This window comes from Mytilus trossulus, chromosome 10 (assembly GCF_036588685.1).
Source record: "Mytilus trossulus isolate FHL-02 chromosome 10, PNRI_Mtr1.1.1.hap1, whole genome shotgun sequence".
Taxonomy (NCBI): Eukaryota; Metazoa; Mollusca; class Bivalvia; order Mytilida; family Mytilidae; genus Mytilus; species Mytilus trossulus.
In genome coordinates, this window is record NC_086382.1 from 62,715,397 (window position 1) to 62,731,276 (window position 15,880).

General features: G+C 31.7%; 1 protein-coding gene across 24 annotated transcripts in view; it reads right to left on the reverse strand.

Moving 5' to 3' along the window:
- LOC134688348 (androglobin-like) overlaps positions 1-15,880 on the reverse strand; it is an 81,770-nt gene that overhangs the window by 43,961 nt on the left and 21,929 nt on the right. For 8 of the 24 annotated variants that reach the window (XM_063548987.1, XM_063548995.1, XM_063548990.1 and 5 more), the window contains 2 exons: positions 1,728-1,830; positions 1,410-1,451 (listed from right to left, as the gene is read on the reverse strand). In XM_063548987.1, the coding sequence (XP_063405057.1) occupies positions 1,410-1,451; positions 1,728-1,830 (145 nt within the window). Of the gene's footprint in view, positions 1-1,409; positions 1,452-1,727; positions 1,831-2,483; positions 2,691-7,772; positions 7,943-9,558; positions 9,962-13,129; positions 13,368-15,880 lie in introns of those variants that run through there. The other 16 variants (XM_063548974.1, XM_063548977.1, XM_063548973.1 and 13 more) reach the window with 10 other exon arrangements.

Consider the following 15,880-nt stretch of genomic DNA (forward strand, 5'->3'; position numbering starts at 1 on the left):
AAAAGCCTTCTTATTAGTCAACGTTATACTTACTGTCCCAAGCTGTTATAAAAGTGGAAGAACATGTTAGTATCAAAATAACATAGTACTTTATAAGTATCCAGATAAAATATGAACCCTGCATTCCAATAAAATCTTTATTGTGGCTTAACTATCCTATCCAGATAAAATATGAACCCTGCATTCCAATAAACATCTTTATTGTGGCTTAACTATCCTATCCAGATAAAATATGAACTCTGCTTTCCAATAATCAATCTTTATTGTGGCTTAACTATCCTATCCAGATAAAATATGAACCCGTCATTCCAATAAACATCTTTATTGTGGCTTAACTATCCTATCCAGATAAAATATGAACTCTGCTTTCCAATAATCAATCTGTATTGTGGCCCAACTATGAGGGGCATTTTGAGCTGTAAAATTTACAAAGCTACAAGCCTTGCTCTAGTTCTATTACTTTATAATGCACTGGCCCTTCTACTGGAATCTGAGGTTTTAAAGCATGACTGTTTCTTTTAATATTATCAACTACAGAAAAGGGGGAGGGAAAAACAAGGCCCATTTTTTGCTGTAAGATCTAGAAATATGCTCAATGTTATAAACATGATAAATAAAACAATTATATTCATTTTCATGTTTCGTCAAAATAGAATACTCATTAAGTAACTTTATTTGTATCTCATATATAGCATTGTCAAAAATTTTAAAGCAATTACTTTTTTGTTTTAATTTGTGGGACAAATATAATCTCTCTACCTAGAATTAAGATTAACTCAGGGTTTTGCTTCTTGTTTGATAGTTCTAAGGAACGATTTTAAAAGAAAGTTTACTAGAAATTCCTCATTTATCTAGTGGTAGAGCCTGCAAGTCATAGTCTTTATATAAATCTGTATTCAAGCTAGCCACAATAAACTAATTCACTATTGTGGTGTAAAGTTGCAAAACAATCCTTTGCAATGCAGTGCAAAAAAAATAGAAATAAGCTATCAATAATAACAAGATATAAATATGGAAAGTTATATCAATATCAAAGTTGGTCATTTCAAAATACAACAGAACAGAGCTGATTAATCATTTTTTGATTATATGTATACAACTAACATAATTTTGATCAGCAAAACATAAAAAATAGTTTTCACTCTTAAAAAAAACAACACTTAAATATATATACCAAGTCTTTTCTCCATTTTTTCCATCAAAACATATTTTTCAACACAAAATAAATGATATACCATAATATGAATTTATAATAATATACCGGTGTTAAAAAAAACTTGCTTTAAACATTTCTATATCTACTCTTGTCACTCTGTTCTGTTGTTTTAAAACATATAAAATAAAAGGTATAAGGAGAGGGTGCAAAGGATAATAGAAGGGAGATAACTATCTAACAGGATGTAACATACCACTGGTGACTTCCCTTTCTCTGTTTTTCCTCCTTTGCCATCCTACAAATCAAAGCTCTAAGAGTGCTTATATGAGCATGGTTTCTACCAAATTTACAATCTTTCCTGGCCAAGATGTAAACCCTTGGCTAGCAAAGATAAAATTTACAAGATGATAAGATTTAAATGTGGATGGATAAAAAGGTACACGTATTTGTATATCAAGTAATAAAATATCATCAATTTCATATTTTGCTTTTAAAAAATCAAATATTTAACAATCAAATAACCCTTAACAACAGTGCCCCCTAAAATGGTCCCACTAGCCATTAGCCTTACCCATTTTTCCGCTGCAAGTTCAGATTCTGTCCATTCTGGCCATATTTTAACTTGTGGTCGAGTTGAATTAGTTCCCCCTGCACTAGCAGCTATCGAGGCAGCTCTAAAATAAAAAAAGATCAAATGTCACTTTAATAAGTATAATGTTTACGGAAAGTCTATCAGCCATCTCTATACCATTGTAATTTGGTTTGTTGAGAAATAAAGATATATAAGTTAGTTCATCAGTTACTTGATAACTGGAGCAAAAACATACTTATGCCATCAACAATTCTAGGCCTGCATCAAAGTATTGGTAGTTCTTCGACTAACATAATTTGAAGAATTTAATGTGTCCTTTGTTACTTTTAAATAGGACTGGTCTAATAGTATGTAAATTGTTATTTTTTTCATTAAGAAATGTGTACTTTGCCTTTTAGTACTTTTCTAACAGTTAGGCCTAAAATAAATTAAAAAAATATTTTTCTTTTCCTCTATAGTCCATAATAAGTCTTTTTATTTTGAATACATAAGTGCATTATTTAACAAAATTCACACTTTATCAAAAAACAAATTTTGTCAATGATCAACCTACAATATACCAGTGTAATATATCAAATTCAAATCATCATAAAAGCATACATAAAAGATTCCTTTTTTCAAATTGAATTAACTTTATTGTATGGAATTACATTTTCAATTAGTTTATTTTTTCATTTAGAAACTATAAATTTAAAATAAAAATACATCCTGAAAGAGAAGATTTAAACACATTACCTGACAGCTGCAACGAAAATTTATATCCTCCTAACCCATTTTATGATGTTTCTACTTTGTCGTAAAATTAACGGAAACACAAAGAAATTTGCAGGTAAAACCTTATGATCGATATAAAATTAATTTTACCATCTATTAAATACAACAGGTAGAAAATCAATAGAGTATAACAAAGAATGAACATAGACAACTTGATCATAATTACTGTGTAAGGAGATAATATTCACCCTTACCATATGGTCAAATCATAGGCTTTGTCCTAGATTCTTCAGTAGTAAAAAAAGTCTGGCTTTATATGTATAAAGCAGCACATCATATAAATAGATAATGATAGATTTGTGTAAATGAATAATATTTTTTTTCGTTTCTACAGAAATCTGAATGATATTTATAACTTATTCATCCGTTTTTTTGTAACATTTACCAAAAAACCATTTCGCAGTGAAATAAATTTATTTATAAAAATATATTTCAATCAAAATTATCAAAATTATATAGTTTATCTTTAATCCTTTCAATGACAACGTGATACTCCATAGAACACTTGATTATCAGATTTCTCAACCAATGCATGACGTCCCAAACCCCTGATTTTCAAACCATGTAAGTGCAATTATATTAAATCATATTAAACAACTGAGGCAAAGTCTAGGGGAACTTTACTCAGACAAACAATGCATTTCATTTGTAAACTGATACTGACTATTTCTCCAAAATTTCAAAAATCTCAAACTATTTTTCCCCATTCAATGAATAAGGGTATGTCATATACATTGTATATATATCAAAGTATTAAATTTCCATTCACAGAGTGCCAATGACCACAATAGTTTCAAATAAAATTGTGTTAGCAGCATCGAAAAGATTGTGGCTGGGCCCTATATCTTGGCTGGAAATGTCAGTGGTACTATTGCTACTTTTTTATATGTTGTAGCAGGTTAGACATCAAGAGGATTTCATTTTAGTCTTATTTTTCTGAACCCCTCTAGCATTTGTCTAGATACAAAATGAATGCCTGTCAATAATCTTCTATCAGTTTCTTTGTTAATGTCTTAAATAATGGGTATAGCTTTTTTTTGTAAAATATTTCCAGTTGATCTTTCTGTTTGATAGTTTTAGATGGGTTTTTCTTTTTCACGTAGAAAAAGAATGTCGGAGGTCATGTGCCAACGTCATTAACCAGGAAAATACAATAATGTGCTATTGTTCTCATTTGGTGCACAAACTACTAATTATCCAATTCATCATAGTTCTAAAGATTCTGAAATGACCAATACAAATAAGTCTACTGCTAAGTATATCTAGATTCTTTCACCAACTTCTCTAATCTATAAATCTTACAAACATGTACATGTACATGTAGGTGTAGAAGATTACCCGCCATGTATACACTCATAGTATACAGATTCCCATTAGTACAATATTCACAATCCAATCGATATTTCTAAATTTTGATAACATCATTAATAGCAGTATAATTTACAAAGACCCATAATAATCAATATTTTACCTGAAAATTACAGGTAACATTAATGAAGATAAAGTTAAATATAGACCGCAGATTAAAGAAGATCAAAGGATACCAAAGGGTTTCATTAATGTGTATAAAACCAATCATAATTACTGTAAAATTATTAATGAAGAAAGTCTTTAAATTAAGGCTTATATATAATGATTTGAATGTAGTTTGAGGCAAACTCTTATCCCTGTCAGAAACTGCATAGACAATCTCAACCATTGTGTTAGAATTTCATAATTTTATATCATCTTAGAAATTTCAGCATTTTTCAAAACTAATTAAGGAATTGTTTGGTTTTTTCAAAGTGTAGTATAACCAATTGATTACAAAAATTCCAAACTTAAGAGGAAATTTCAAAATGGAGAGTTTGTAATCAAATGGGAAAAATCAAAAGCTCAGAACACATCAAACGTATGGTTAACAACTGTCATATTCCTGACTTGGTACAGACATTTTTTCATGTAGAAAAGACTGACAGACATTTCTGTACTAGACCATGTAAATGTATGTCCATTATTTCATATGTATATATATACAGTTAAAAAGGGGACATAAAACCACCTGTCACCATTCTGTTTTCAAAATATATGTTACTATTAAATAATCAAAAGAGCATTTTGTTTAATTTACCTCAGTGCTAAGACGAAAGTATTGGGTAACTTGTCTGAATTTTGGACCCTTGGACAATCATTCAAGGATGACAATCAATGCACCTAGACTGTGACAAATTTCACAGATAAAACTGTTTCTACTTCAACATTTAAAGTTCAATGGACACAAGAGAATTTGAGTATAGAAATGGGGACTGTGTCAAAGAGACAAATCACAACAACTTGACCAAAGAGCAGAAAACAGACAAAGGCCATCAATGGATTCTTCTTATGTAATAGTGGTCTCTGAATATAAATGTGTAATACATTTTCATGCAAATTCTAAACTTACCGAAAAAATAAAATGAAACTGTCTTACCTCCATCCATTAAACATGCAATAGAGGAAAATCCATAACTCAAAATCCATAACTCATATTAATAATTGTATAATATTTGTATTCCAAAAACCAGTGAAGTGCACCCCACAAGTATAAACCAAAAAATCTAAATTCTGTGTCTAAAATCCAGGAAAAGTCTGACAAATTTTACCTGGCATTAGGACCACTAGATCTTGGAGTTCTCTTGTCTAATGTAACTGAAGAGCTCCCATAAGTGATAGAGCTAGCTCTGCTGCTTACGCTTGGAGCAGGCATTTTATTATAAACTAAAAATTGTTATCTTCTGAAGTTTATATTCCGATACTATAATTAATTTCTGAAAAAATTATTATGAAGTTATTTTTTATTGACGTCAATATAATTAACAATATACTGTAAATTCAGAAATTATTGCGAGGTTTTTATTATTGCGAATAATGCGACTGAGTTGTAAACGCAATAATTAAAACTCACCTTTTTGTAATATTTTAACTAAATTAAGCATGACTTTTCTCAAAATCGTAAAAATTAAAATCGCATTCAAGTGGTTAATGACAAAATCGCAGTAATAAATGCACGCAATAATTTCTGAATTTACAGTATTCAAGTCTTTTAAAGATTGTAGTTTAATACCTGGTACTTTTGAAATCAAATTTAAGTGTTCATCTCTTTAAGTTATAACTTCAAAGTATAATGTCTTTTTGTCATGAAATAATAGTAAATTAATAATCATGGTATTCAGGTAATATGGAGATATTTGCTTGTTTTACATGCTTAAAAGCTTATTTAACTAATAACTAATTGGAAATATATCAACATAATAAAGATTCTTGAACTACATGTACTTGAAGCTGTTATGCCTTATATATACATGTAAGTAAGAATTTTCATAAGACACTAATAGACTGATGTAAGCAGTCTGCACAAAATAAAAGTCTGAAGACTTATTTATTCTGAAATTTTTCTTATTGATCCAAACAATTTTTTTTGCAAAATTTACTAGTCCCAATAAAACATTACTAGTCCATTTTTGAAGTCTGGGCATTGGACTATTGCCTAGATCAGACTTAGTGCAGACTGTGTAAGACAAAGTTGGACTGATTTAAATATCATATACATTTGTCAACGTATATTTGTTCCACCTAAGAAAAGTTCCTATGCAAACTTTGTTATAAACATTGTCATTATCATGATTTTTGTCATAATACATCCTGTTGGAACAAATATTCTACACCATTTTTTCTGTTAGGAACATAAACTGTAAAAAAAATTCAGATGGATATAATATTCCAGAATATATTTTCCTTTTGGAACTAATATTATGAAGGAACTTCTATAATCTGTGACACATTTACTTTGTTTTTTTAAATGTTCTCTTTTGTTATTTGAACATTTTATTACCAATGTTATTTCAACTGATCGGGCGGAGCTAACGTTTTAATTTGCATGTGGACAGTCTATTTGAAAATGTGTGTGATAAGGATGATTGCCGTTATAAGTAATACTGATTTCTAATCACCAATCAATGTCATCAAAGGAATTTACAAAAGAATGACTAGATACTTCATTGATGAGTTTATCCTAAAACACCTATTTGTAGATGGACTGGTTTATTATGAGCGAACCGGTTAAACTCCGCCCAGTCAAGTGAAATAAATAGAGTAATACTTAATGGTTAATAGCAATTCAATACACAACTTTCTCTTCAGGTACAAAAAAAAAACAACAAGAATTTAACCAAAAATCATTTCTGATTGAATACATTCACAGTTAAGGGAAAGTCTTGATACTTGTATGATGCAATATTGACTAAAAATCCATATAAAAAGAGACTTTATAAATAAAGTACACATCATTTGAGACATATTTCTTTCAATAAATGAGACAGTTGTGGAATCTCAAAACACTTTTAACATATATTCTGAAATTTGCATGGATTTTCATAGTATGGAGGATTTTAATCTTCTTAGTAAGTAATGCTTATATCTTGCATATCATTTGTACATGTATAAAATTTGGACTTGGTTCTCAGTAAGCCTGCCCGCCTGACTGTAAAAAATATTTTGTGCAACTTATTATAGCTATGGGTTTTTTTTAAAAGTTTGTTTCCAGTTTTGTGAGAAAAATAATTTGTTTTGGACCCTGAGAAAAAAAATTGTTTGTTTCACCCTCAGCTGCCACTATATGTAATGCTAAAATTGAAAGAAAAAAATTGTTTTTGGTTTGTCACAAAAAAAATAGATTGTTCTTCGCCGAAGGCAAAAAAAAAGTTTGTACAGAAAACAAAACATAGCCCCCCCCCCCCCCCGAAAATCAAATGGTGGCTGCCTAAGGAACATAAATATCATAAATACTATTGTAGGTGGGGCATAGAAATAGTATTTCAAGACGACATAATTATTTGGACTATTAGATATATATAGACTATACTCAATTAACCTTAACCCATAGCTTTAATACTGTTATCACATAGTTTCTACACAAAACTTAAGCCTCACTCTATATTCAAACTGTTTCCCCATTGTAATAGTTTAGATGTACAGCATGTACAGGGTTCCCTACTATCGGACTATACAGCAAATGAAGACCAAATGACACCAGAGACATTGATAGCTGATGTGTCAAGTAGTGTTTTGTTAATACGAAATAGACCTTCAAACGCATTGTTGAACAAAATGCGCGTATTCAAACTATATTTTGTATACTGTACTGATATGAGTCGGTTTTATTGTAAAAGGGGGGATTATGCAGCCATTTTGTATCCAATGACACTTTTATTACTTGTGAAACACATGACTTACTCTCTAGGGGTTGCAGAACTGACTCGATTAGTTGATGCACCTTTCTTAGCACCTTTGGAAGCCATTACAATTGATTAATTGTCATTTGTGTCTAGAAAAGGTGCGTTAAATACAGATTATAACCCCCAATACGTTGTCATGTAGGTTTACCGGATGTAAACAACCAAGCAGGTGGCGCACTTTTTAGGGAGATTTCATTATTCATTTGTTGATTTTTAGTTGTATTTAAATTCTAAATTTCAATAATCGACTTAAAGCTTATGTCTTTGGTCTTTAAATTCGAATAACAGTGTGAAAATTTGGTCTACGTTTACAAGAAGATTAATATGGTTGATCAAATAATCTCATAGTGACCCCCCCCCTTTTTTCTGTTTAAATAGATTGCAAAACATTCACGAGCTTATCAAAATTGCCGAAATATGATGTCAATGTTACAGGGATTTGTACACGATTTGTATAGTGACACTATACAAATCCTTGATGTTGTATTTCTGTCAATTAATAAACAGCATATTGCATTGTTTTATCATGCTTTTAAAAAAGTACAGGAAAAGCAAATCGATTTAGGGGACCCAGGGTGCCCAATCACCCTCCTTTTAGGGGGAAAAAATCATGGTTGATTATGTAGGGAATCACTGAAGCGTGACTGGAGTGGGCACCCGCCTATGAAAATTTCTGGATCCGCCACTGATGCACAGTCACTGGTCTAAGAAAAAAATCCTAACACTGTTAAATAGGAACATTTTTTTCTGAGACGAGTGCCTGGGGGACAATGTGAAGCGTTGTCATCGATCGCTTTCCGGCTCGTTTCGCTTGCTATGCTAGTTTCAACTGAACCAGTGTTTCAATCGACGAGCCATGATATAAGATCAAACTCAGGTTAAGGTACTAGATATGTATTATGCGTAATGTTACAACGAATCTTAAGGTTATAAAAAGTTGCCCTGTATCATTGATTTGCTTATCACAAAAACTAAACGCCGCGGCATGTTTGAATTTCATCCAACTGTGACTTTAATTGGCAACAGTTTAATAGCTTTCATGTTGCAAATTTTGAAAGTCACTGATTTCAAAATGATTGAAAAGTCAAATTAAAAAAGATTGCGCCGGCCATGATCAAATTTAGCTGAGTCGCATTTAATATTTTTTTTTATTATCCCAATCACCGGAGTGCGTCAATGAGATAAAAACAAAATGAAAATTACAAGTTTACTGACGGCCACGGTCTCGGTCAAAGCGGAGATACTTTTCCAAAGCTGTCAATACAAAAATGTTATGATATGTCCGCCAATTCAAGTTTGTCAAATAAAATATTACTAGTTAATTTTCAGACTGCATTTGTTTGACCATCCCTCCCCACGGATGCCAGAGACTCATGGGGCTTAGTCAATGTGGCTGCTGGGTCATGAAATTCAATTCAAAGTTGAATAATTCTGTATACTTAAAGTAGATTGCAGTAATAATAAGCAAAAATATACATAATTCAGTCCACGTTGTAGTCGGTATGAGCTAGCAGAAGGACAAAACGGCTCATAAGAGCCTCCTTAATTACTCTTCCTTTGGAAAACCACAAACAACTTCAATTTTCTTGATGATGTGCTAGATGGTGAGTTTGAAGTCAAGTTTTTCACATATTACGCTTCAGCTGAAGCTAGAAACATAGAGGAACAACATAAGTCATAAATTTGAAGTCATATCATCTTTTTAAAACAGAAACATCCAAATTGGGACTTTTACTTATTTACGAAGGACACAAATATCAGTGAGCTTTTGTTTTTAAATTTACCTCGACATTATGTACTCAGGCATAGGCGATTCGAATCCTTGCATAGGAGAACCTGCACCAGGCATAGGGGATATGGCTCTACTCTCACTTAACATTGATCCCCGCCTGGAATCTGGAGCCGCCGATCCTTGCCTGTGCATTCCCAATCTAGCGATGGATACAGTTATATCTTGTACATCAGAAACAGATGGATAACTGTGTACTGTTTTATAATATGTATCTCCATCACGTATATCTCCCAAAGACTGGCGATAGGAAGAAGGCACTGATAACGTATTATCTCTCAAAGAAACTCGCTTACCGACTCTTGGATCAGAATGCCTCTTAGCTGCTGAAGGTGTCACTGAACTACGGCGACTCATTTTTTAAACTAATTACTTTAACCTTTTAAAATGACATAGAAGAGTACAAAATCCAAGTGAATAACGATTTACAGACGACGAGGCATCATCGTTCGCAGTCACATAGAACAATTATAGTATTGAATTAATTATGTGTCAGTATTGTAATCCTTTCTTAATACCGTTTGAATATGATATATTCAGAAATATCCTTTTGCAAGCACTAAAATATCCAATGTTATTCTTCCTCTAAAAGCACTCAAATATTTAGAGTTATCCTTCTACAAGCATCTGAATATCCAGTAATCCTTCTACAAGCAATGAAATATCCAGTTATCCTTCTTCACGCACTGAAATATCCCGAGTTATCCTTCTACAAGCACTGAAATATTCAGAGTTATCCTTCTACAAGCACTGAAATATCCAGAGTTATCCTTCTACAAGCACTGAAATATCCAGAGTTGTCGTTCTACAAGCACTGAAAGAACTATTCACTGGAATCGGTTCCAGTGATTCACAACACTTCAATAAAACATAAGAACCCATGCACTAGATATGTAATCCAATAGTTTTGTGCATTTATATAAGCACGAGGAGATATGACATGAGTGCTAACAGTTTATAATCAAATCCACTAAGTGTTGTTTCGGACTGTTACTATTGCTTACTCTATACGTAAAAAGTTAAGTAAATATTACACAAAACAGTCCATCGGAACACTGCATCTATGTTATACTTCTCTGGTTCGTAATTATAAATGTTTAAATATTTAATCGTCTTAGCAACTTTATTGCTGTGCTTTTAAAATTCAATTACATCAGTTATCAACTATCAACATCTTTTTTCCTTTTCCTTTTCGTTCCCAGTAAAAACAGATAAATTGAGATAACTTGCAGTAAGTCCTTTAGGAAGCAAACGTAACCGTAAAGTTTTCGTTAAAATATAGATGTGTCAGCCTATTCCACATTTTCAAGAATGAATGTTCGTTTTCAGAATCCAATTATTTGTTTATGTCTGTAGTTTATTTTTCTTTTACATACTATAAATAATCATCTGTAGAAAAATGTCACGGACACTCACCTTCGGTTTGTTATCAATCCTACCTGACTTTTATTCTCAATTATACGAATCAAAAGACCAATATTTTTAATTACTAAGATCAACACTAAAACCAAATCACAGAAACCCAAACTGAACTTAACATGTTAAAGTAAGTATTTACTTTAAAATCCTAGTTGAGGAAAAACAAACACGAACTGTGAAAGTTATATTTGATCCTCGTAAAAGGTCTTTCCACAGTTCAGTGACAATGAATACAAAATAAAGATGTTCCCTGTAGCACTTTGTACTTTAAATAACTCAAAATTTACCACATATATCAATTTTTTTTTAATTTACCTTCGATGTAGTGTAACAAATACGGTTAAAAAGAAATTTAAATGTTTGGATAAATTGACAAATTACTGTAATTGGTAAATAATTTGAATACTATTTGTAAAATTTTCTATTCAAGCGTCCTTCTCAACGAGAGGAACAAGGTCAGTCAAAAACTACTTCTGAACTAGAAGATATCTCAAGTCATAAAACGAAGAACGTTTCGACACTATTAAACATATTGCCAATGATACAATGTTAGACGATCTACAATCAGATTCATACTAATATTACATTTCTGTCAGCTGTTTAAAAAATATTTCGATTGAATGGAAAGTAAGTTGTTAGTTCCAATATTAGAATACTGAACGTTAAAAGTATAAAACCCATCACATATTGTAATATTCCTTTGTCCAAGCAAACATAGGTGATGTATAATTCACTTATAATTTGTCATCAGAAATATCTTTTATTTTCTATACCTAACCTGATACACGATTTGTGACTTTATGATTAATAATTTAGTGGTTAAATGGAAATGATACGGCAAATGAATAGAAGTTAAAGAAAATATTATTAATATTTCTATCGATTTCTATTTAGAAATATGACACAATTTCGATGAAATGATCTTTCAGCGTTTAATTCGTTATGGTTTCCGTCTCCATAAGGAGTCGACTTCCTTTTAGCCACACCCAACAAGCACGATTCAACACCATTTCACCAATAAATCTTTCGGTTTCTCTACTTCAAATGAATAAAAGGAATGGTGATTCGAGATAAAGAATGAATGAATGAAATATCCCTGTGCCCTTTGCAGAAACAAACTTTAGAGTTTCAAATAATATAAAAATTCAAATAGTCAAATGATTGATCGAAACTGAAACTATAAGAACATAATGAAATACTGGCCACTGGTAGGACATTTCCTACTATATATTTGATATCAAACCGTCTGAGTATTTAGACAAAATTGATGTTTCTATAGATAATATAAAGATATAAGAATATAATGCTTTTTGTACTTATTCAATAGGATCATATAGAATAAAATATCACAGACCAAGATGTGAACATTGTTATGCGGGCCCTTTTTTGGGGGGTATATGTGTGCATAGATTTGAGATACATGAAATTCACTATATATATCTTTTATATCTCAAATATTCATACTACTATAATCGACACAAAATCTGGTAAACAATCTAATCAGTTTTCCAACCTTAAATTGAAGACAGTTTTAAGGGTTGCAATTGCCTATTGTAAAAATCAATTTTACTTTCATTTTTTTTTGCGCTGTAATCTAATTATGTTTATCTGCTCAAACGAGAAATCGTCTAATATTTTTAGTATGACATTTTAGTAATGAAATAAGTCTTTGTATACTAATTTAAAAACAAGTTGTTACAAATCTTGTAAAAATACGACATAATGTTATTATTAAGTTATAATAATAAATTTCGAACTTCTACATGCGTTTCGCTTTGATGTTTTTACACTCATGGATGATTTAACGGCCATTAAATGGATATTTGTATAAAAAAAACATGTAAGATTAGCATTATATTTCAACAAATGTCAAATCGTGGAAGATATCATTTATAGTTTACAAGAATATAGTCATGTGCCTTTAAATTTCAATAGGCAGACAAAAGCATTTAGAGAAACTAAATTCCCTTTTCGTTCCTTTTCTCTTGATGTTAACGACCTTAATTAAGTCTATTAGCTAACAAGTAAATGTAAAAGTGATAGAAAAAAAAAAACACTTTGAGAACCCTGTTACTACAGGAGAAGCTACCCATCAAACTTTTGATATTGGGTCAAAATCAAATGTATACATTCAATCATTGTCTTACCGAGATGAAAGTCTACCGGACACAGGACGACTCGAACTGGGACGACCAGATGCTGGTCTTTGACCGGATCCAATTGATGATGATTGTGATGACGAGCGGGAGCGGTCAGACGTTTGGTCATCTGCCAGGAACTTGACAGTCCGAGTAGTCCCAGAACCAACTCTACTGTTTCCTTTTGAGGTGTTCCCTGATCTTTTTGTACCGGCAGACATACTGAATCAACTTTCAAAACTTTTTACTAAATTTTTCGAAGTTACTATTTTTCTCGAAACCAACACTTCGTCATAATAGAAGTAATTAATCCAACTGAATTGAAAGTAACATAATTAATCTTAAAAATCATCAACCAATCACTATAGTGCTTATTGTATTAAATAAAAACAGTAAGCCACATGAGGAAGAAAGCTTTTCCGTTTCCAAACATCAAAAGAATCTTCAGTAGTGAAATCTCGTAGCTAACACAAATCAAATGGAAGAAACTATCATTCACACATTTTAAGGTGGTCAAATCGGCCCAACCTCTTATTAAAGTTTAAAGCTTTACATCTCTGAATTCCAAATCCCCTTATGAATTAAATTAGATTTACGTGGAATTTCTGTCCATTCCGTTGATTGTCAAGTCTTAACGATAAAGTGTCCTCAATGTCATTTTAATATTTTTATGACTTTGAAAGTGGTCCGATAATATTCATTGCTATATAAACATGGGATGTATCTTTCAGTACAAGATTTGTTTACATTCGTTATAATCTTTACAAAAGCCGTTAGACACACATGTATCTACTACAAATCTGACTAATTCTTGTTTATAGTAAATTCTGAGGGTCTATGCAAGTCGAAAATTGTTTTTTTATCGCAAGATTACTTCCAAACTGAAGAGATAGCATCAGTGTTTTCGGTACAATACCAAAATATATTATTACCAGGATCTCTATTTTAGGTGCAAGAAATCCCCGCCCTTATGCGAGTATGTCCAAGAGGATTTCTACAAATGGTTGAGTGTCTATGCATATAGCTGTTGTGACTTTGGTCAATAAAGATTATTAAAAATATTCATTTGTATACGGAGAAAAAAAAACGTCATTCTTAGAAAAGCATTTAAAAAGTTACTAGGAAGTGCATTGCACTAACAGTATTACCATTGTAGCTCTTCCATGATAGATAACGAATGTGAACATGGAGACATATATATACTCTCTGCAACATACCCTTATTGATTGGTGGAGAAGCTCGTCAATCATGTAGATCCTTAATAGGAATATAATTTTACAAAATGATATAAATAATTTCCTATCAGATAAAATTACAACGGTAACAAGTGCGCGTCCAGGATACTTTTATCATCGAAAATGATTTATTAACAAAAACAACATAAAAGGTTATTCAGTTTTCATATAGTATGTACATATCATCTAATACAAACAATTCTCCATTGTGAAGAAAATTATAAATGTAGTCATATAAACCTTGAGTATTCTTAGGTACTTAGTTTGAAGTTTTATAACTACCTTAATGTGCACAGACATATCTGTAAACGGAGATTTACACCAATATTTTAAATCTTAAGAAAATCAATTCTTCAAAACAAACATGCATTCATTTAATCTGATGTTAACTAAGATCATTTCATATATTAAAAAAATGTTTGTGGAGTTTAAGCGTTTTGTTTTACACTAGTATCGCACAACAAGCTCTACAACCAAAAGTACAAGTTGCCTTAATACTAAATTGTCTAGCCAAATACAATAATATCAAAGCCAATGAACTCTGAAAGTGATACCAAAACAAAGGTATTAAATTCAGACACTGATAACAAGGTAAAATGAAACTTGTCAGAAGTACATGTGCAAATTTTAAAATGACCAGACAGAAACCCCAAAGTAACCACGTGTGAGTGAAATTGAGGACAAGACCATACATTTATTAATAAAATTGAAACAAATGTCATGATTGATGTATCGAATCAACATACCAAATATCGTTGATTCGGCATAATACTGAATAAGATTTCTCGTACTGAACATCAGTAAAGTCGAGACTTGAAATGTTTGTAATTGCGGTGTTCAACGACGCTGAATCAGTAAGACTTATGTTCTTCCACGTACGTATTCGTTGTCGCCGCATCAGTAACACCTTGGTTCTACGAATCAGTTACACTTCTGTTCTTTCACTCGCAGACAACGAATCAGTAACACTTCTGTTCTTTCACTCACAAACAACAAATCAGTAACACTTCTTGTCTGTCACTCGCAGAAAACGAATCAGTAACACTTCTATTCTTTTACTCGCCCACACTGGTTCAGTGATCCTTCTGTTATTTTTCTTGCCGACACCAAATCAGTAACATCCCTGTCCTTTCACTCGTCGACAACGAATCAGTAACTGCTCTGTTCTTTCACCCACCGACACCAAAACAGTAATACATCTGTTCTTTCATTCACCGACCCCGAATCAGAAACATATATGATTATTCACTCGTCAGTACCGCTTCTGTACTCCCACGACAACCGAGACAACAACCACCCATGTACTAAAAATTCCAGATGACAAGTCATACCCATCAACGACAGAAAGAGACATCACATATTGTATATTGTAGAATCATAAAGTCGTTTAAAATTCAAAACAAATGGCATGTATGATTTGTTGTGATTATATACATTTTGATACTGGCTTGTCACGTACGTTTTAAATTCTAAAAGAGGCAAAAAGACGTAGACAATTTGAATATGCATCATTATTGAACTCCTA